Source organism: Suncus etruscus, chromosome 5 (genome assembly GCF_024139225.1).
Source record: "Suncus etruscus isolate mSunEtr1 chromosome 5, mSunEtr1.pri.cur, whole genome shotgun sequence".
NCBI classification, from domain to species: domain Eukaryota; kingdom Metazoa; phylum Chordata; class Mammalia; order Eulipotyphla; family Soricidae; genus Suncus; species Suncus etruscus.
Window position 1 is genome coordinate 36,841,462 of NC_064852.1, and position 23,159 is coordinate 36,864,620.

The 23,159-nt window shown below is 33.3% G+C and overlaps 1 protein-coding gene across 1 annotated transcript in view; it reads right to left on the reverse strand.

Moving 5' to 3' along the window:
• LRP1B (LDL receptor related protein 1B) overlaps window positions 1-23,159 on the reverse strand; it is a 1,191,264-nt gene that overhangs the window by 98,959 nt on the left and 1,069,146 nt on the right. Inside the window, 2 exon segments of the mRNA XM_049772845.1 lie at window positions 10,365-10,471; window positions 11,321-11,544. Of these exon segments, the coding sequence (XP_049628802.1) occupies window positions 10,365-10,471; window positions 11,321-11,544 (331 nt within the window).

The following is a 23,159-nucleotide window of genomic DNA, read 5'->3' on the forward strand; positions in this document are numbered from 1 at the left end:
TCAGTGTTTTTTGTAAATGTACTACTGCGAACAGGAGAGCCATCAGTTATCAGAATAAAAAAAAGAAACAGGTAAAAGCATTGGGAACAATTCTTCAGTTTTGTATGTAGACTTAACATAAGCATAAGAAAGCAAATTATAAATTTTCTAGTTAAGTATAATATAGATATATATCATGAGTAATTAATCTATTATAAGTCAACTACTAATTAAAACCAGTTACTTTTGTATTACTAATTTCTGTACAATTAGGTGACATTTGAATTTATGATAAAGTTATGGTTTTGTTCTCCATATCCTTGTAGGTAAAATGAGTCATACATAGAGTAAATAAGTTTCCTATTATCACCATTATATTACAAGTTATATTACTCTTCTTTTTTCCCACTAATTAAATATAATAAAAAAAATTACTGTGTGATCTAGCAATACACTTTCAGGCATTTATGCAAATAATTAATAATTATGAGGCTCTTCACATCTCTAAATTCATAGCAGCATCATTCACATAGATAAAACATTATATAGAGATAAATAAATATGCTTTATATATGTTTATATAAATTCAATGAAATACTACTCAGCAATTTTTGTTTTGTTTTATTTTATGTTATTTTCAGAACAGAGCCTTATATAATCTATAATCAAGGTTTACTCCAAAAATAACAACAGGTGTTGTGTGAGGAACCATAAGAATTTTTGGTGATCAAACCCAGATTGGCTGCATGCAAGAAAATTGCCAGACACACCATACTATTTCTCTAGACTAGCTCACCAAAAAAGAAGGAAGGAAGGAAGGAAGGAAGGAAGGAAGGAAGGAAGGAAGGAAGGAAGGAAGGAAGGAAGGAAGGAAGGAAGGAAGGAAGGAAGGAAGGAAGGAAGGAAGGAAGGAAGGAAGGAAGGAAGGAAGAAGGAAGGAAGGAAGGAATGCAAAAGAAATAAAGAAATGCAAAAAAATAAAGAAATGCAAAAGAAATAAAGAAATGCAGAAGAAAAAAGGCAGAAGAACAAAAGAAAGAGAAGAAAAACAAAAAAAATTATGTCTTTTTAAAAATAAAATAGCTATATTTTGAGGCTTTACAGTACACAAAAAGAAGATAACTAAGGAGTTGAAAGATTATTACAGGTTGGTTTTTCACCATATGAGACATATGAATAACAAAACGAACAGACTGAACTTCCTACTCCCTAAAACAAAACCATCAAAAATACAGATTTCAATATTGCATGAAAATTTTTTTAGTTATCAGAGAAAGACCATAGTCAAGGTTAAGGTGTGCAAGAAATGATTAGAGATTCCTTTTTGGTGGTGACAGGGCACTAAAGTTTGGTAACCGGTGTGCTGAGCTTTATGCACATAGTTTGACACAGCCCAAGAAACTTAGAGTTCTATAATACTGCAAAGCAATGAGAAATAAATGAAAAATGAAAAAAGTGAATAATTTTGTTTTGTTTTATATTTCTTTGTCTCAGAAAAGAAAGAAAAATGGTAATGGGGCCCAGGGGCCAAGTGGTCTCAGGAGTATTTAGTGGGGGGAATGGGCGTATCTAAATACCCAAGTCAATCACAACAGAAAGAAGAGATCCAAACTATAACAAGCTAAACACAAAATAGACTTGTTATACTAGTAGTCCAGGGGATAAAGGGTAGAGGTTTGGGATGCATGAGGGGAACTCTGGTGGAGGGAGATCAACACTGGTAGTGGAAATGGCTCTAATACAATGCCACTAAATACCTGAAATACAACTTTGAGAGACTTGTAATTACAATGGCCTCAATAAAAAAGGGGCCGGAGTGGTGGTGCAAGTAATAAGGTGTCTGCCTTGCAAGTGCTAGCCTAGGACAGACAGTGGTTCGAGCCCCCGGCGTCCCATGTGGTCCCCCAAGCCAGGAGCGATTTCTGAGTGCAGAGCCAGGAGTAACCCAAGAGCGTCACCAGGTGTGGCCAAAAAAAAACAAAACAAAACAATAAAAAATTAAAAAAATATGATCAAAGCTTTGATAATAAAATAAAGATATTAATATCAAGATTTCAGGAACTATAAGATTTATTGTTTCTACTCCATGTTTATGCTACCTTCTATATCTAGTAAGCTCTGTATGTGCCAATAAACTTATTATTATGCAAATTAAAAAAAGAAAAAAGGATAAAGGGCTACCCCAATATTTTAACATATAAACAATTTTCATAAAATATACTTATGTATAATATTTTGTAATCCAATTTAAAATTCAATATTGGCTTGTTAAAGCAATGACAAGTTTTTAGTTTTTGTTTTTTTGGCCACACCCGGCGGTGCTCAGGGGTTACTCCTGGCTATCTGCTCAGAAATAGCTCCTGGCAGGCACGGGGGACCATATGGGACACCGGGATTCGAACCAACCACCTTTGGTCCTGGATCGGCTGCTTGCAAGGCAAATGCTGCTGTGCTATCTCTCCGGGCCCTATGACAAGTTTTTAAAGGTGTCATGTTTTTTACTATTATTCTAGACTTATATAAGTCATATCCATATTTAACAGCTTCAGTCACATAAGCCCTTCTGGAAGAAGTTAAACTAGATACAAAGTAGATGAGTTAATTTATATTAAAAAATCCACAAATTGATTATTTTGATTTTTTCTTAAGCCTTTTAATAAAAATTTCTTTCAAATTAAAAAGTTAATAAAGGACTCAATGAACTCTTCATGTTATGAGTCAATTTTGTACAAAAGAATGAGTTCTTTTCTGCCCATAGACTAACTTCATAATCTAACATCTCCTTTATGACTTTAATAAAGAACCAATAATAAAAAATGAAAAAATCAATTTCCAACAAGATCAATTCCATATTTTAACTGGGAACATGAGAATCTACACCAAGTCAATATAAATAAAAATAACTAAATAATATATATTAATACATTTTATTTACAATAACATAATCACAATTTGGAAGGCTTAAACACAAACACCACAGATTTATTAAACTTAATAGTGCAAATAATAAAATAATAATTATTCATTTCTTTCTGTGTTGTCCCCTGCTATACCAATAATATCATTCAGGGATTCTTTTATTTCATTTGTTTAAATGTTGGTCATTTTTTATGTTTCTCCTACACTTTCCAGTATTTCTATCATAATCTAAAAATAGAAAATGAAAACTACAAATTTTTATATAATATCAGTAATATCAGTGTGGCATTTCCGTGAAAGAATTGGAGAGAAACACATTAAAATCACTTATTTTAGAAACAGAATAAAAAATATATACATTCTATGTTAAAGGGAAAAGTATATATGTAAGGAAGTAATATCTAGAAAGTGTGTGTTACTATATTCTTGATTTAAGAGGTACTAGCAGGGCCAGAATAATAAATATATTTACCACTATATCAAATTTATTTTCCAAAACTGTAAAAAGTGTTTTTGAAATAGGTTGCCTACTTAATATCTAAGATTCTCATCTACAGTAAGGTTTCATATATATATATATATATATATATGTATATATTTATTATATATATTTATGTGTCTATATACATACAAATATAAATATAGATGCACATCAAAACATATTGATGTGTGCTTTTAAAAATTATGTAGGTAAATTACAAAACAATACAGTTTTTATTCATTTTATTTGATTAGATACATTATGTTTCAAGGAGTAAAAATACATCCAAAAAGTCAGTTATTACTGATTCAGGGCCCAGGTATACTATCTCTCTCAGTAAATGCCACTCTTTGAGAAAAACAAAAAGTAATGTAAAGAAGTTTCTAAATACTGTTTAATACAGTATATAAACCAGTTATAAATATAAAAGAAATCAGTATCTTTGTCTATCTTTATGTCTTTCAAGCATGTGTTCAGGTAAGACCTCTCACACAATTTTCTTCTATTAAGTAAATCTTCTTTCCTCTGAATTCCCATGTTATTAAGATGTTAGGTATGAGTACAATGCTCACATTTACCAAAATTGAATTTACTTCTGAACATACCTCTTTAATTTTCTATTTTTTTTAAATGCCAGGAGACTAGAACAGCTATTCTCATCATTAAATCACCCCAGTGCTCTGAAGAGTTGTTAGCATATGAACAATGCAAGATAATTTGATCTACAGTAGGAGATTTTTCAGGGCCCAGCTTGAATTTTTAGTAATCGTGACACTCATTTCTCAGATGATGCTTTAAAAACTATGGATTCATACTTTGCCAAAGAATTGTTCTTATTTTATTTCTTTCCGTATCTTGCTGAATGATTTTACTCTGTATATTATCCTCTTGGGTCGTTGGGAGAGGGAACTCTGCACATTGTGATGGTTGTGGTGTTGGGATTATGTGCATGAGAAAACATTATTAATAGTTTTGCAAAACAGAATTTCTTTTATTTTCTTTTTTATTTTTGGTGAAGCCAAATGTTTTATTAAAATTTATTTATAAAGATGTGAGAAGAGAGAAAGAGATAAAATGTTTTCAATATATAACATGAGCAGCAAGGAAACAGAGAGACAAGTGAGACAATCAAGGAAGAACAGACTTGAAGAGCAAGTCAAAACACAATATTTTTCAGAAAAATATTTCTCCAAAAGATTTGTACGCAATTGATTAAAGCTGTACTCAATTGGGGAATGAGAATCTAAATGTCAGCAAATGATCGAGAATGTGGAAAAAGCTAATCTATTTGCTTTCAATGAGGTTCACTTCAACGCCAATCTACTATGCTTCAGGTAAGTTTTAGACTTGCTGAAATCTGTTTCTATGGACTTTCCTTTTCTCTCTGTAATTAATTTTTACAAGTTCTCCCAAATAAATAATTCATAATAAGGTTTGTCTTAGGTGCCCTTCAAAGGCAAAATAATTACTCTCAAAGTCACTTTATTTTATTTATTTATTTTTGGTTTTTGGGTCACACCCATCTCCATCGGCGCTCAGGTCAGGGGTTACTCCTGGCTCTGTGCTCAGAAATTGCTCCTGGCAGGCTCGGGGGACCAAATGGAATGCCTGGATTACAACCACCATCCTTCCGGGATCTGCTGCATGCAAGGCAAATGCCCTATTGTTGTGCTATCTCTCTGCCACCCCCCTCAAGTCACTTTAAAATGAAAATCACACTCTGTATATTTTTCTTTCATATATATTACATATATATTATATATATGTATACATATATATTACATATATATGTAAAATAATATTACAGAAACATAAATAAATTTTCTAGTTTAATGTTTGTAATTGGAGGTAAATTAGTTACTAAAAATACATTTTATAAGGTGTTTCAAGGCCTTTGACCCTTGGAATCCAGGATATGCCCCTGTGGGCATTAATGTTGATATCTGCTTTTATTATCATTTAGGTATGTCAGGTCTGTCTCTTTTGGCCCATAACCCTTGAGCCATATGTGACTTCTCCTTGTGCCTCCTGGGCCCAGGAAACCATTTCACTAATGCTTGCTTCTGAAGCCAAAACTGTGGGAAACAGTATCTGCACAACAATTTCACCTTTTCAACTCTATTCTTAATGTTGCTGGTTTTGATGTCATGCTTCAAATACTGCTATAATTATGATAAATGTAAATGGGATTATTAGATATTCACCTGCATGAACACTGAAACAGTATTGAAAATTTATTTAATTAAAATGAAATTTACAGAGTTATTGACACTTTAGTGTCAGATATATAATATTTTAACACTAATCCCACCATTGGTTTCAGCTCCCATTACCAGTACTCCCATACTCCCATCTTCCTCCTCACCCCAACTAACTTTCCCTAAATCTTGCCTGCTACTGGGAAGGAATATTAAAGCAAAATTATAAGCTTAGATATCATGTTTTTTTGTGATATTTTTTCTGTGCTTGTATGTATTGTATTACCACTCTCCTACATCCCCAATATAATGGAAGTCCAAACCCATAGTCCCCATCACTTCCCTTTCTCATTTTCTTTTTTTCTTGTCCCACTATGATTTCTTTCCTTCTCTGTTCCTTTTCTCTCTAGGCTCTAGTCAAGGTGCTCTAGACAACATTCCTTTACTACAATACATTTCTACATCCATTTATCCTATGTAAGATAAACAAGTGAGATCATCCTATGTTTGTCTTCTGCTTTACTTCACTCAACATTATATCTGCGAGTTCCAACCAGGTGGCATTAAACTCCATGATTTCATAATTTATTACAGCTATATAGTATTCCACTGTGCATATGTGCTATATAGTATTCCACTGTGCATATGTGCTACATCTTCATAATTCATCAGTGGGTGTGGCCAAAATAAATAAAAATCAAAGGAATCCACATGCTGCTAGACACTTTTTTTTGCTATCAGTCTTGAAAATCTTGAAGTTCAAATAAAGCCTCAAGCCTCAATGATGAAGAACTTTGTCGACGTTCCAAGAATAGTCATGGAAATAAGAAAAACACACAATGCTCTCACTTATCAATGAGTACATAAAATATCTGGACGTGAAAAATGTAATGTAGTGAAGATAGAGGCTCTATGTCTTTTTACCCCAGATCTTATGGAGAAGGAAAGAGAAAGAATGAAATCGTAGCTTCAAGGAAGTGGATGAAGAAGAAAATTTGAAATTTTGGCTATAATGATGACTTCGGAAAGTACTACTTATTACGGATGCAACAACACCAAAAACATGATATTTTAAGATGAAACCTTCTAATATTAATGTGCCTGGCATGGTGGCAAGTAGGGCAGGCAGGGGGTGAGGTTATGAGGAGGTTTTGGATGATGGCATATGGGAACACTGGTAGTGGGAGTTGATACTCTGGTGGAACTTTTATTGAAATATTGTTTGCTCTCCATTCCTTGAGCTGCACAGTCACCAAGATCTCTAGATACAGAGGTCGGATTTTACCGCCCATGACGAAACAGAAGTCTTCCATACACCATGAAAGCACTGAGGCAAGAGCAAATGATCATGCAAGGAGTCTATAGTTAATCCCATGACAGTACGCTTCAGGGTGGAGAAACCCTGTATCTCCTAGGCCAAGGGAATTCTCTCTATAATATCCCCAATAGTTACTGTGCCTATGCAGGGGGGAAAAGAAAAGAAAAAAAAACACAAAACAATCATTTTTCCACATATTTATCGATGGATCGATTTTTTGACATCTTTATATTAGTGTTGAAATTGAAGTTGATGTCTCCAATATTATTTTATTTTATTTTATTTTATCTTATCTTTCTCTTTCTTTTTGCACTCCATCATGAGCTGATTTCAGAACTGAGTCTGTTGTGTGGTGCTCGTCTTTATTGCTGTCGTGCTCACTGGATACTTTGTTGTATTAAATAAATAACGATGGGGCTGGATGGAAGTGGATGCCATCCCAGGCCACGTGGCTTCGCATTCCCCATTCAGCCGGCGGGTTCCAGGCCCAGGTGAAAGGCGAAAACAGACTCATTCACAGGCAGGCCTCAGGAAGCATCATCTTTATTCAGGCCCTAGCCACCACATGTGTGTGGCCTACATCATAACCTTTCAAGCATTCAGCCATTCTAGGCTAGCCCTGCGTCTTAACTCACTTCAGCCATCTTCAGGGCAAAAGGAAAAGGCAAAGGGGCCCAAAAGCCAGAGCGCCCAGCAGCGCAGAAAAGGGCCCGAATTCCCTTGGTCCAAGGCTTATCTAACTTTTCCAAGACCCCTCCCAGGAATGGGCGGGGTCTTGCAGGTAAGGTAACACCTAATATTCAGTTCCCAAGACCCCTCCCAGAAACGGGTGGGTTTCAGGTTACTACACCCAGATCCAGGGTCTCAGGTACACTACAATACTTAATTTGATATTTCTTTTCTGTATTGTGGTGGTGTTTCAATTGCCTTTATTACATCCTCTCTCAAACTGAGGTTGAAATCCTCTGGAAGGACTCCATCTATTTTCAGCATATTTGACTTTTTTTTTCTTATTTTGTACCCCAATCTATTGCTTTCCAATTTATCTAGCTCCTCTTTTTTTTTTTTTTTTTTTTTTTTTTTTTTGGTTTTTGGTTTTTGGGTCACACCCGGCGGTGCTCAGGGGTTACTCCTGGCTATCTACTCAGAAATAGCTCCTGGCAGGCACAGGGGACCATATGGGACACCAGGATTCGAACCAACCACCTTTGGTCCTGGATCGGCTGCTTGCAAGGCAAACGCTGGTATGCTATCTCTCCGGGCCCTCCGCTTCTTAAATAGAGGGGAGACAGAGGAGGATACCAGGACCAAACCAGTTATAGGATCACTAATAGTGAGCTGGACAAAGAGGGGACCACCTACTCTAGAAGTCCAGGGGGTGATGGTGGGGTATATGGGTTGCAGAAGAGGAACTGAGATGGGGGGAGGGCAAATTTGGTGATGGGTATTCTTCTGACTCAATGTTGATATGTACCTAAAATACTACTGTGAAAGATATGTAAGCTATTATGATCAAAATAAAAATTAAAAAAGGAAATATGGTTTGCTTAGAGCTTAACTTTCAAGACATGTAAATCATGTTTCTTTAATTAACATGATCAATTATATTTTATTAATGCTTAATTCAGTCCCTGTGAAATTTCAAAATTATTCATGACTGAGCATCTGGCACACAATGTTTCAACACCAATACCATTGGGAGCTGGAGCTATAGCATAGCTTGTTGGGCATTTGCCTTGCATACAGCAGAGCTGGGTCCGATCCCATATAGTACCCCAAACTAGCCAGGAGTGATTTCTGAATGCAGAGCCAGGGGAAGCCCCTGATCACCAAGTGTGGCTCACTCCCCCCAAACAAACCGCCATTCCCTTTGCCAGGGCTTTCTTCCCACCACCAATGCTCACTGGCCCTATTTGCCTCTCACCTACCAATCTACCTTTATGAGGAACACTTTTTAGAGTACAACTTTTTGCACTATAGTTTTAAATGAAAACAATCTTTGAATAAAGCATGGTGTTTCACCTAAAATACACTTGAGTTCACATGATAAACTAGAATCAAACCTATTCTTATCTGTGTGTTTTAGGTCCCAGGTGGTGTCTGTCCACCTTCACATATTCATATCTGTCATTCTCTCATATTGTTTATATGCTTCTAGGCATGCTAAAATTCTTGTTCTATTTTACTTGTCATGCTTATTACTTTTAACTCAAAACTTTTTTAAAAATCCCTTTCCACACACATTCATTCACATAAGTTTCTCTATTATTCAATTTAAATATCAATTTAAAGACCAATTCTGATGAGCATAACTAAAATAATATTCCTCAGCATTTATCATTTCTTGCCATTATTTTTTCTATGTAGTTCTTATAATTCAGACATAAGATATATACCAGATTTTACTAAGAGGTAAGTTTTGTGAAAGTTATAAATTTCTATAAGTGAAAGGATTTATGTCTATAGCATGAAAAATAATTTTATGTATAAGGTTGGTGATAATTTAATATATGTATAATCACTGAATGAAGAACCAGAAATAAACTGTATCACAAAGACTATTTCTCCTATGTTAAAAAAGCCTAATATAGTTGAGGACAATACATAAAATATGCTTTATGTTGTGAATATTTGTGCCAAATATAAATATATTTTCAATTATAAAATATATTACAAAGCATACTTAAAAGTATGTATTATAAACAAGGTACATTACATTTAGTGGAAAAAGGTGGGTGAAAGGCTCTCAATATCCCTGAGACTCTTGGATTCCAAAAATATCGCATTGAGAAAGGGTACTAAATTTAGGATTTGCCAGATGGGTGTGGTTTAGATAAAAATATAGCATTTTAGAAGGCAAGTTAGATTTGTGGAGGTTGGTAAAAAAAAATAGCATGGAAAAACACAGAGGAGAGAAAGAAAAGACTTGAGTTCCCGAGTAGTCCTGGAAGTATAGAGAATTTACAGTTAACAGTTTATGTGACATGATTGGAAAGGAGAAAGCCAAATTAGAAAGATGTGTGAATAAGTCAAGAAATCATCAACCCTGTCTTTCACAAAAATTATTTCTATTTCCCCATTTCTCTGTCCATTAGTCTTACATCCTCTAGAAATATTATCACCTATCTCAACTTCATTAACATACTGCTGTAAAAATACCCTAATACATTGCTATAAATTGTCAAAATTTTATGCATGTGAAATCTTGCTAATAGCCTCACAACTTAGGCAATTTTCAAATATCATCGCCATAATATCACTGACAGTGTGATAAGAACCTGACTTTCAAGTTGGGAAAACACAACATGAAATGTTAATGGCTTTTACAATGTCATACTAAATTTTTTTTTATCCACTTGTAAAAATGATTATAGTGTCAACCAAAACTATAAAGAATTGCAATATGAATATGCTTAGCATACTGCTTCACATTTTAGATGGTGTCAAAAAAAAACAAAACACCTCATACCTGTGGGTCTTTGCAAATTCTTTTGTATTAAGACTCTTCTTAGAGTACCATCCATGGCTGCTTCCTCTATGTGCGAGTGATCCCCAACAACAGTCCAGTACATCATCCTAGAGAGATAGGTGGGGTTGGTTAGTCTGCTAGTATTGCTGGTAGAATACTACTATGCTTCAAATAGTTTTTTTTCTCAGATGTTGGGCATCAGACATATCCTGAAGTCCTTGAAAAAGAAAGTTCCTGGACCAAACTCTTAAAATTTGAAACTCCAATAGAGGATTCCATCTGTCCTGAAATTTGTGTTAGAGTTTAATGGGATATGCTGTACCATATTATTTCATTTCAAAGTTAAATATTGAAATTTTCATTAAAATTTAAGAGAAGTTGTATGTGACTCCACATTTATTTTATTATCAGTGTTCCATCAGTAAGCTTTGGTTGATAGAGAAAAACACCAAAGTCTCAGATAAAACATCCATTCATGCAAATTAAATAACAATAGATTGGATAACTTTCATTGTCTTTTCTAACCTGAGAAAAAAATTGTATTATCTTTTTCATTGATGATCTGTTTTATAACATTTATTTTCATTTTAGAGAAAAAAGAGTGAGAAAAGATAAGTTGAGTAAAATATAAATAAAGGAAATATTTAGATTACATTGAAATGTATAAAACTTAAGTTTAGTCCCAAGAAAATGAAACATTAATGCTTTTTATTTAATATGCTTAAATATGTTTAATATCTGAAAATGAAATATAATGTAATGATAGTTTATTATTTATCATATTATATTATTGTAACATTTTTATGAATAGGACCTGTTTAACAAAGAAAATGGTAAGATAATTTGCAGACTTATATGAGAAACATTCAATACAGAAAGTTACAGAGCACTCATGACAGAATATCTAATAATGGATAATCATATCAAGAAAAACAATGATCAGGCCTTTTACCTACCCTCTTTTAGGATTTACAGCAATAGCATAGGGCTCTCCCGCCATATTTGTTAAGAGTCTGGTACAGTTGGGGCCATTGAGCTGCCCTACATTGATAGAATACCTCAGACTTGTCCAGTGTGTAGTATAGTAACTGAACCAGTGCATTCTAGAGTGATCTGTCCAATAAATGTTTCCAGCAACCCAGTCAACTGCAATATCTCTGGGTCTTTTAAATTCAGGACACTAAAGGAAAAGAAGACAAAAATAACACCATTTTCAAAGATAATTAGTGGAGTTATACTTATCTATATATTGAAATTGAAGTAAAGTAAGGTGACGGTCTTAACATAAGTATCAATTATTATGATTAGTAATTGTTATATACAATTAAAATATCTACAATACTGCTGCTTATTTATTTTTAATTTTAAGATGCAAATGCATGGATCTTAAATATATCTCATTGGCCATTATTTAGAATAATTCCATAATTGCAAAAGGCTAAAACATCTTCAAACTTGTATTTTTCCCATATGGTCATAATTCAAATATATAGTATCAAATGTGTGGCAAAATAACAAGGCTAAATAAATACTCTTTTTTTCGTTATAACATCAGTCTTACAATAAAATTTATAATTAATGATGTGTCAGTTTTTAAAAATTTATCAATACTTTTTGATGAGAATTACTTTATTTTATGAATATCTTATTCCAATTTTAAATAAATAAATACTGTTACATCAAATTAAAAATACTTTGCAAAGCAAAAGAAACCTCAGTTTGGATCATGTTAATATGTCTTTTACACTCCTGCCACTTTTATACAATATGTCTTGAATTTGTTTTATTTTATTTGGGACTCTATGCTTCAAATTTATTTTAATGCAATGTGTTTTGAATTTGTTTTATTTTATTTGGGAATCTATGCTTTCTGAATCAATGCACCAGTCGCTTTCCTCATATTGAGGAAAGTCCTCAGCTGTTATCTTTTCTGCCAGCAATTTCCCTCCATTATCTTTTTCTCTTCTGGGATTTTATAAAATATTCAAATTATTTAGAGATTTTTTTATGTTTATTAAATAAGTTAACTTTTATTCATTATTTTAAATGCTTTCCTATTATTCCTTCTTTACTAATGATTTCCTCTGCCGTAGTCTTAGAGGTCATTAATTTGACTTTCTACATCTTCTTTGATCAGAGTTTTGCTACTGTATTTTTAGACATTTAAGTCCCATTTGAATGAGTTATGTAATTATTTTCCCATCACCATTTTTTTTAATTCTTTGAATCTCTATTCCAGTGATTTTGCTAATTCAGTCAACATTTAGAGGACTGCTGTTGTGAAGTCATACTTGGGTAATGTGCAAATTGTTATGTACTTAAGGACCTTTCTAAGCTTTCATTCTTCTCTACTGATGTGGCTATTTTCCTTCGTTTAGCCTTCCCCCATTATTACTGGTGCTTCATGGAAATTTATGATCTATTTCTGTTCCAGATGTTCAGAGAAGCCAAATAGTTCTCTTAATTACAATACAGGCTAGTGCCTAATACTCCACTGATTTCTCGCTAACATAAATGCCTGTGAGGACTTTTTAAATGTTAGAAATATCTGTCTTGTACTTATGGATCTGATTTTTGTGTGAGCAGATGACAGCAGGTTATGGAATGTCCACACTTCCAGCAAGTCTGCTACATGTTGGTTCTCAGGAAATGTAACTACCAGTTTAGTTTCTTACTAAGGAATGGCTCTTATCAGTTATGTTCTGGGACAACTGTCTGTACTGTGTACTGACCACTACCAGTCTATTTGTGACACAGTTGATACCAGAATGAAACAAAAAACGTGGAGCCTTTGAAGTAGGTGTTCTATTGAAAAGACTGGTACAACAATTTTAAAGACCATTTTGGTCTGATATACTAGTTTTGAGAAACTCCCTTTGGTCCTGAATGGGCTGCTGCTACAATTTACTGGAGCGTAGTAAGCTGGAATATGAAGGGTGCAGTGCTGTGATTCTCTGATGGGCAAAGCTGGAACTACATTCTGTTGAGCTGTGCTCACCACCAGTATTTTTACTCTCCGTCTAGGTCAAAAAGCAGTTCTTCCTGTGTTGGGTTTAAGAAATACTCAGATTCTCAGATTGTAACTACAATGTAAATATTAGCAAGAATTAAAAATTATTGAATATAAAAATTAGCAAGAATCTGTCAGGAAGGTTGGGGAGATAGGTTGTATTAATTCAGGAGGAGGCAAGTCTTTTAGGATGGAGACAAGACTTGTAACTTTATCGGCCTGGATTAGCTTTAATTAGCTAAATCACTTTCACTTAGCTTTAATTGGCATCACCTTTTCCTTCCACAGAGTTGAGTCTCCCTGAGTTGATGGCTATTTTCTTTTTCTCAGTGAATTTCTTATTGGGGCCCTTTATATAATATTCTACTCTTCATTTTGCATGTTTGTTATTGTTGTTGTTATTGTTGATGCCCTCATACAACTATAAAGCATTCACTCATACAACTATAACATATTGGCTATCTTGATCCCACCTGTAGAATTCTTTAGTTTTTATGGAAATTTAAAAAATTAAAAAATTAAAAAAATGGGGCCGGCGAGGTGGCACTAAAGGTAATGTGTCTGCCTTGCAAGCGCTAGTCAAGGAAGGAGGGCGGTTTGATCCCCCGGTGTCCCGTATGGTTCCCCCAAGCCAGGGTCGATTTCTGAGCGCTTAGCCAGGAGTAACCCCTGAGCATCAAACGGGTGTGGCTCGAAAAACCAAAAAAAAAAAAAAAAGTCAACTAAAAAAAATAAAAAATTAAAATATTAAAAAAACACAACTAAAAGAAGTCAGAGTTTCTCAGAATACTTACCATATGTAATTTCATTTTCAATATAATAAATATTTTAAATAAAATATACATGCTCAAACATATAGTTTTGAGAATTATTTATCTAAACATCTTTTGAGGAATGCTGCAAGCTCTCATTAATATTTTACCTATGAACTAGGATTTTCTGCTCAATATATTATTAAGAATTGTGAGACAAAGTTTAGTATTCATTTCGAATAACTATTCAGAAAAAATAATCAATGCTATGTGCCCTTCAACTAACTTTATCACTTAGAATAAGAACTTGTGTAGTAATTAATTTGACATAGTCAGCTTTATTGTGCATATCACAAAGTAAGAAGAAATCCCTATGTGAAATATACCAGACATAAAAACCATTATTTCCGGGTGATTACACTAAACATACTGTAAATATATAAGAACTTAATTTGGATTTAGCAAACAATGAAAATATTAGTCTTTAGTTCATGACAACCTATATGTATGTTTTACAATTGAGCATATTTTACTAGTGAGTTTAGATAAGATAAAAGATAAAACCAAAAAGATGGGATGCTAAGAAATGGAAAAATAATTTGATCTGCTCTGTGATTACTTGTATATCAATAAAAGAAAATATCCCTTGATTTAATTATTGGTCCAACTTAGATAATTCATTTAATTTTTGAATTAATTTCGGGTCACACCATTAGTATTCAGGAATTATTCCTGCTTTTGTGTTCAGGTTTCACTCATGAAAATGGTCCTTGACTCGAAGTGCTGGGGAAGGACAAACAGTGCTAGAGACTGAACTTGGGCGCAGCCCAGATAAAGCCTGTGTTCCAGCCCACTGAACTTTTTCCGAGCCCCATTTTTCATGTTTATTGTCTTTTTACTTTCATTTTAATTGAAGCTGCTTCTAGAATAGTTTTTAAAACATCGGGCCTGGAGAGATAGCACAGCGGTGTTTGCCTTGCAAGCAGCTGATCCAGGACCAAAGGTGGCTGGTTCGAATCCCGGTGCCCCATATGGTCCCAGTGCCTGCCAGGAGCTATTTCTGAGCAGACAGCCAGGAGTAACCCCTGAGCACCGCCGGGTGTGGCCCAAAAGCCAAAAGCCAAAAAAAAAAAAAAAAAAAAGAAAAAAAATCATGAGTGTTCTGAGAATTCTATAAGTATTTAAATAACCATACAGCATATCTCTTTAAGATATGTCTATTCCAGTCATGCTTCTATTTGAGGTTGGGAAGAGACAGCACATATTAGGAATCTAATATATTTTAGGTAAGAATAATATGTGATACGAGGAATCAAACCTGTGTCTAATGCATGAAAGGAAAGTACTTTAACTGACATATATAACATTTAATATCATTATTTTTACCTCTTTGTTTAAGATTGAAGCTGTTACATTTTATTATACCATTTTTGTCTATCCCAGCAATAAAGACTATCCATGTACTCAGGGCTATCTCATAGCTAACTGAAATATTTTAAACTAAATAAGTGTAATATAAGTAACATCATATGTGGGCATAATATAAACATATATACTAGCCAAAACACAATTATTATCTAATATATCAACTAATTTCAATTAGGTAAATTTTTTTTCTCACTTGGAATCATTTAATAGTAAATATATCAACTAATACCATGTATGTAAACATAGAACATAAATTATAAATTTTTATACAACAGTATGAAAGAAATCATCAATATACACTGTTTAGAGAATATTGGGGCATAACTATATTTTTGTGTGTTTTTAAACCACATTCAATTGTGTTCAAGAATTACTCCTGGCTGTACACTCAGATTATTCCTGGTGGAGCTTGGGTGACTATATGGGGTGATAAGGACTAAACCAGGTACCAAAAAGAAAACACCATGACCATTGTAGTATTTCTCAATTTATATATTTATACTTTTTAAAGATAGTGGAATATAATTTCAGTTTTTAAAAAACAAATCAGTTATCTAGCACAATCATAGACATATAAAGTGAATATAAATATATATCTAATATATATAATATATATTTGAATGTATAATGAATATTATTTTCTATCTAATGATATTTTGTTAAAATATGACCTTTCATAAAGATTTATATATTAATTTATAATCTTGTATTTCTTCATTCATATTTAAAATGCTGACAATTATAAGTCTAAATTGACAATTTTATTATAAGAGAACATTCAAAAATTTGATTTAGTGATACTTTTTTTCCAGAAAAGACTTTAAAATAATCATCAAATAATGAGTTCTAGAAAAACTGAATGTATCTCTTGTCACATATCAAGGATATGGATGTTAAAGGATGTGAATTTTGAAAGGGAAAAACATTAGTTGTCAATACTTAGCACAAACATTATTAATGAATTAAGCCAATAAAAACTATGCATTTGATTATTTTTTTGCTCAGAAACATTGGCTCCTTTATCAGAGGACGTTTATAACTATCTAGAATAAATAGAAGTTATAATATGGAAAGATATACCTATTCTCAGGAAACTGAGTTTGCAAGGTGTTGGAACCCAGTTTGTTACTCAGGATTACCATCCACTCATATGATCCCTCATATGGTCAGTAACCATTTGAAGTAGAAGGGAAGGGGAAGGCTGCAGTTACCCAAAATGGCTTGTCCCAATTCCAAAAAACTAAGGCATAATGGTGGCAGGGACACTGTTTTGTCTCCCAGATTGGGGCCCCTATGCAGCATGTGAGCAAACAAGGACATTCTCACACATTGAGAATGAAAGATGATATATATGTATATACACACACACACATATATATATTCATACATATATTGCATTTCATACTCAAATGCATAATATTATCAATGTATACAGGGCATGTTTTAATATAGCTCATATGCTGGTACAAAAAACATACTGCACAAAGTTTAGAGAATGGAAACCATACCAGCTATCTTCTCAGATCATAATGCTCTGAAAATACAAGGTGTCACTATCAGAAAAATAGAATCAGAATTGGACAGGGAGGGAACATTGACCATGGTGAATGGAAGCATTCAACCAAAACATAGAGTTGGTATTGAAAGGTGGTAAAGTGTTCTATATGAAAACCCTAGAAGGTATTGTAAACCACATTGAAACCAGTTTCAATTATGCTAGTAATAAGCACTTTTTTTTTTGTTTTTTGGTAAATTTTGGTCACACCCGGTAGCGCTCAGGGCTTACTCCTGGCTCTATGCTCAGAAATCACTCCTTGCAGGCTCAGGGGACCATATGGGATGCCGGGATTCGAACCACTGTCCTTCTGCATGCAAGGCAAATGACCTACCTCCATGCTATTTCTCCAGCCCCTATTATAAGCACTTTTTAAAGAAGCAAATTGGTAAATAGTAGGCAAATGTTGAAGGGGTGTGGACAGTGATAGAGGGAAGTAGACACTGTTGAAGCTATGAGTCAACATCGCATGCCTGAAATCTAATCATAAATAAACTTTTAATTATTTAGTGACTGATTTTTTAAGCATTTCAAAAAAAAGTTAGAATATAGAAAGGAAAAAAAAGAAGGAAGGAAGGAAGGAAGGAAGGAAGGAAGGAAGGAAGGAAGGAAGGAAGGAAGGGAGGGAGGGAGGGAGGGAGGGAGGGAGGGAGGGAGGGAGGGAGAGAGGGAGGGAGGGAGGGAGGAAGGAAGGAAGGAAGGAAGGAAGGAAGGAAGGAAGGAAGGAAGGAAGGAAGGAAGGAAGGAAGGAAGGAAGGAAGGAAGGAAGGAAGGAAAAAGGAAGGAAGGGAGGGAGGGAGAGAGGGAGAGAGGGAGGGAGAGAGGGAGGAAGGGAGTGTGGGAGGGAGGGGAGGGAAAGATGGAAAGGTAACTACATTTATCACATTAATAAATTTACCCAAATTCATATTAAACACCATCAGTAAAAGGTGATTTTAGAGAATAACTCAGAATTTAATTAATATCTACGATCTTTAACATTAAAGAGAGATAAACTTAAAAAAGATAAGAAAATTACAAACAAATGGGAGGAAAAGTGAAAGAAGGGAAAGAACAACAGTGCATAATTCTGGTGCCATGGAACCTTTGCAACAAATTAGAAAAATCACCTTTTCTAGTCTTTTCTATACAAATGAGATAATATCTTTCATTGCTCATAATTTGACGTCATATAAAAGTGTTTTATAAGTGAGTGGATGCTAGCTAGAGAGAGAGGAAAGAATGTATGTTAAATTTAGATATAATGAAATATTTACAAAGAATTCAAATCATGCAAAAGGAAAAGTGGTAAAACAGAAATTTCTGGTAAAACAGAAACTGATGAGTTAAAAAAAAGAAGGAAAATTCAACTTCTGTTTTATGGAGTTTAAAAACAAAATAAAACACATCTGACTGTAGTGAATAAGAAAATATAAAACTCTCATTTGTGACTTTGGCTAGATCACTAGATAGATATGCCAATGGATGAACTAGAGGAACAAAAGAAATATGTCATATTTATGAGACTGCAGAGGCATGTGGTTACTCTGACAACAAGAGGCATTGCTCAGATTGTTGTAAAATGTAGAAGACACATTATAACTGCTTTTTCCAGACAGATGATTTCTTTCCTAATAAGTTCTCTAAATACACAGCCAAAGTTTTGAGGCCTGAGGCATTCTTCTTTGAAGACATATATTAGTTGAATGAATGAAACACTTTAAATTTTACAGAAAAATTGGCAGCTTGATTGTAACAAAATTGGGGGTTACAATTTTAAACTGTTAATCTTTTTATAGTTATGGATTGTAAAATATCTGTCACAATTTCAGTTTCAATATAGATATGTCACTAGATATACTTGTTTTAAATTGAGAAATAAGAAAAACCTGAGGAATAGAATTCAAGCATTTGTGTCATAGAAATCTAGGTTATTTTGATAAAATCTTATAAGCAAAGATGTAAGAAATTTTTCTTAACGGAATTAGTAGCACATTTTAAAATAGTTTTTCAAGTTTACATACATCAAAAAATTAATTAATAAGGTTCTGGTTAATTATCTCCTAATTATGTCATCACTATTATTGAAGCAAAGTTATTACTTGTGCTTTATGCCATACATAATAAAATCACTACAATTAAGTCCCAAATACAACTGCATTTCCATAACCTGGAAAAGAAGTAAAATAGTGACTATGGGCAACCTTTATGTCACAAAATTATATGACATTATAATATAATTAAATACTATATGTAAGTAATATATGCATAATTATATCAGTAGTTATATAATGGCATATAGTACATAAGTTCATATATATAGTATATTTGTGATTTCCATAAATAATTTTATCTAGCATTGAATACACCCAAGATAAATGGAAAAAATACATTAGGATGTAAATGTTTAAAAGTTTCTAAACAACTCATGGGATAAACCATTACTTATTTACAAATTATTTGGAACAATACGTTTTTTTATTTGATTTATATAAAATATGTATATATACATTAAGATTATATACATTTAACACAAACTTGTACTAGGGGAAAGGACTATTAAATAGGACTGGACAAATAGCCCAAAGAACTGGGACACTTTGGGGGGGGTCCCACCCGGCAGCGCTCAGGGGTTACTCCTGGCTCTACTCTCAGAAATCGCTCCTGGCAGGCTCAGGGGACCATATGGGATGCCAGGATTCAAACCACCTTTCTTCTGCATGCAAGGCAAATGCCCTACCTCCATGCTATCTCTCTGGCTCCAGAACTGGAACACTTTTATTTTATTTGAGTTCACAGACAACGTATGTTACCTCCTATATTGGGGAGAATATATCGCTACCTCACCTCTGTCATATGTGAAATGAAAATAAAATAAGAAAGTAAAATGGACAAAGTATATAAATTTTTGGAAGATAAAATAAAATTATTTTTGGATTACAAGCTCACTATTTTGTGGTATTTTTATCATTTAGTTTTCATTACCCTAAATGAACTTTAAAATAATTTCTATTGAATCCTAAACAAAACTAGCTAGGCTTAATTTTTTTTCCTCATAAAGAAAGGATGCCATTTTTAAATATAACCATTGTGATTTAGCATTCTTCATTCATTAAAAACTACCTGCGCTCTTCTTGGTATTCCCTTCATTCCTTAAGAGAAAAACCATTTTAAAAACTGTTATTCTCACCTTCAAGTAAACTACAGATATTATAGACAAGAAAGCACACAAATATGGAATAAGATTAATTTCAGTTTTAACTGTGATTTCTCTATGAATTATATTACATATACAATAAAAGTTTTATTAGATGATATGTAAATACTTTGGATTTACTCAACGCTAAATAATGTAACTGTTTAAAATAGCTCATATAATATAAATTTACATTTTATGTAGTATTTACTTATGTAGTTAATGTGAAAAAATAAATCGAAAACTAAACAGTAGGGATTTTTAAAGTATCTCTTTATTCAATTGTCCTGATATTAAGCAAATAAGGCTCCTTTTGACATATACAATCTATTAACAATTTATTTACTTGAGGAGGGTATTCCAACTTGTGGCCAGGAATATTAGGGACCCACCAGGATTCTCTACCACCCAAGCTAGGTAGTTCAGAACAAGGATCTCAGGACACTGAACTGGTAGAGTGATGTGGTGTCGATGTGGGGATTACCCAAGTTATAATGAGAGTGGTAGCAGGCTCTGAGCCCCCAACTCTGTGAGGGGAGCTTCAGGACTGCACTCAATGCTTCATATGCCAAAATTATAATTTGCGTCATAGGCATGCTATGGTCTCACAATATCCACTCTTCTATGACCCTCCCATGCATTTACTTTTTAAACAAATGTAACATGAGACATAGAGAATCCCTTGATGGAGAGTTAAAAACTTATTTACATATGTATATCTACATTTTTCCTTTTTTCTTTTTGTATTTATGGGTAATACCCAGAGGTGTCCAAAGCTTGCTCCTGGCTCTGCCCTCAGGTCACTCCTTTTACTTTCAGGGGATTGTAAGATTGCTGGTATCCAAACTAGGATTAGCTGCAGTCAGATACCCACAGAACTATCATTCCAGCTCCAGAAAATTATAATCGTTTTTATATATAAGGAAATTAGTCTGCATTTGAAATTTGAATTAGTAATTATTGTACTCCAACCATTTTCACAGTTAAGAGAAGGATAATCCTACTTCTTTTCAGAGATATTATAGTAGAAATTAACTTTCTTTGGCATGGACTACTTGGGTATTGAACCACCTGAATAATATTATCTTTTGATTTATGACATAACATAGTATAAAATGTATCTTCAAGACATCTTCCAGATTGTGCTACAAGCTGTCCTACTATAATATAGTTTACTAGTCTATAGTTAAAACTAAAGTATTTATACTTGTTCTGTTTCTCCTGCATTTTCTATTGTCTTCACAAACCCTATTGATAACAGATAGAATCATGTTCTATATTCAGTTTAGGAAAAAATTCCGAGTTTCATTTTCCAAGATCTGGGGAATTGTTGGGTTAGGATCATTTAAATCTGTACAAAAACTTATAAAGTAAAATAGCTTGTAAAATTATTAAACTAATAAATAACTTGGTGTCTATTGATATAACTAATATAATACATGTCAGTATAATTAATAAAGGCAGAAAATCAATTCCATATAAACAAGGTGGATTTTAGAAAGATAAAAAATAGGTTCCAGCTGACTGTATAGATTTAAAGTACTTGATATTTTTAAAAATTACATATATTTTCTCTCGAACAGGGACTTACATGGTTACCTACTATGACCACAGATGCTTTTCACTGAATTAACTTTGATATAATATTGAATAGTCAATATAACCTCTCTTAAATCTAAATATTGTCCTATCAGAGTATAGCTACCTAACTTCAAATAGCATTAAATTACCCTACAATAACTATTTTTTTATATTGGGGTTGTTTTGAGTCTATTTGTTTATATACATTAAGATATCAACATAGAATACATTAGAAAAGAAGGATAAATAATTGTCATCTTTAGTGTGGCCTTAAGCATTTAGGATAGGAAAATGTTCACACCTTCAGAGTTTACTCCTGAACTTGTGCTGAGGGATCATTCCTGGAAGATTCAGCAGAACTGTAGTTCTGGGAATCAAAACTGGATAGGCTATTTGTAAGGCCTGTATCCTACCCATAGTAACAATTATCAAGCCCTTTAGTGTTAAATTAATAATACAATTTTTAATTTCTATGAAGTACCCTCCAAGTAAAAAATAAGATTTAAATAAAATATTCACTGAAAATTACAGCCAAATAAAAATTCATAATAGTAATGATATCATTCAAAGGGAAGTACATATAATTTTAGTATAATTATTTATTAGAAACATCTTTTTTTTTTTTTTTTGGTTTTTGGGCCACACCCGGCGGTGCTCAGGGGTTACTCCTGGCTGTCTGTTCAGAAATAGCTCCTGGCAGGCACGGGGGACCATATGGGACAACAGGATTCGAACCAAACACCTTTGGTCCTGGATCGGCTGCTTGCAAGGCAAACACCGCTGTGCTATCTCTCCAGGCCCAGAAACATCTTTTAACAATCATCACCAATGACATCTTTATCATCAATGTCATCACCATCCACAATCAGTTATGCATGAACTGTTAACATGTTATACATAAATTATAGACTATATACTATAATATTCATATATTTCACATATTGATTTTAATTTTAATTTAATTTTAATTTGAATTGATTTTAATACCTGCATATTTAAAATATAAATATAGGAAGTTTTAATAAAGAATATAGTAAAGAGAAAAATAAACAACAAGCACAAGAATGAAATCTAGGCAGTGTAACTTCAAAGCATATTACAAGGCAGCTATATTTGTGCAAAGCAGAACTCTATTTTGGATATAGAGGTAATGCTAGTTAAGATTTTGTGTCCATCTACTGATCTGATAATATGAAAGTATACATTATATACTGAATACGGGAGGGATGATCTAAAACATTTAATAAATGTGTTCTAGACTTTTTAATAATATATTTAAGCTATTTTATAACTG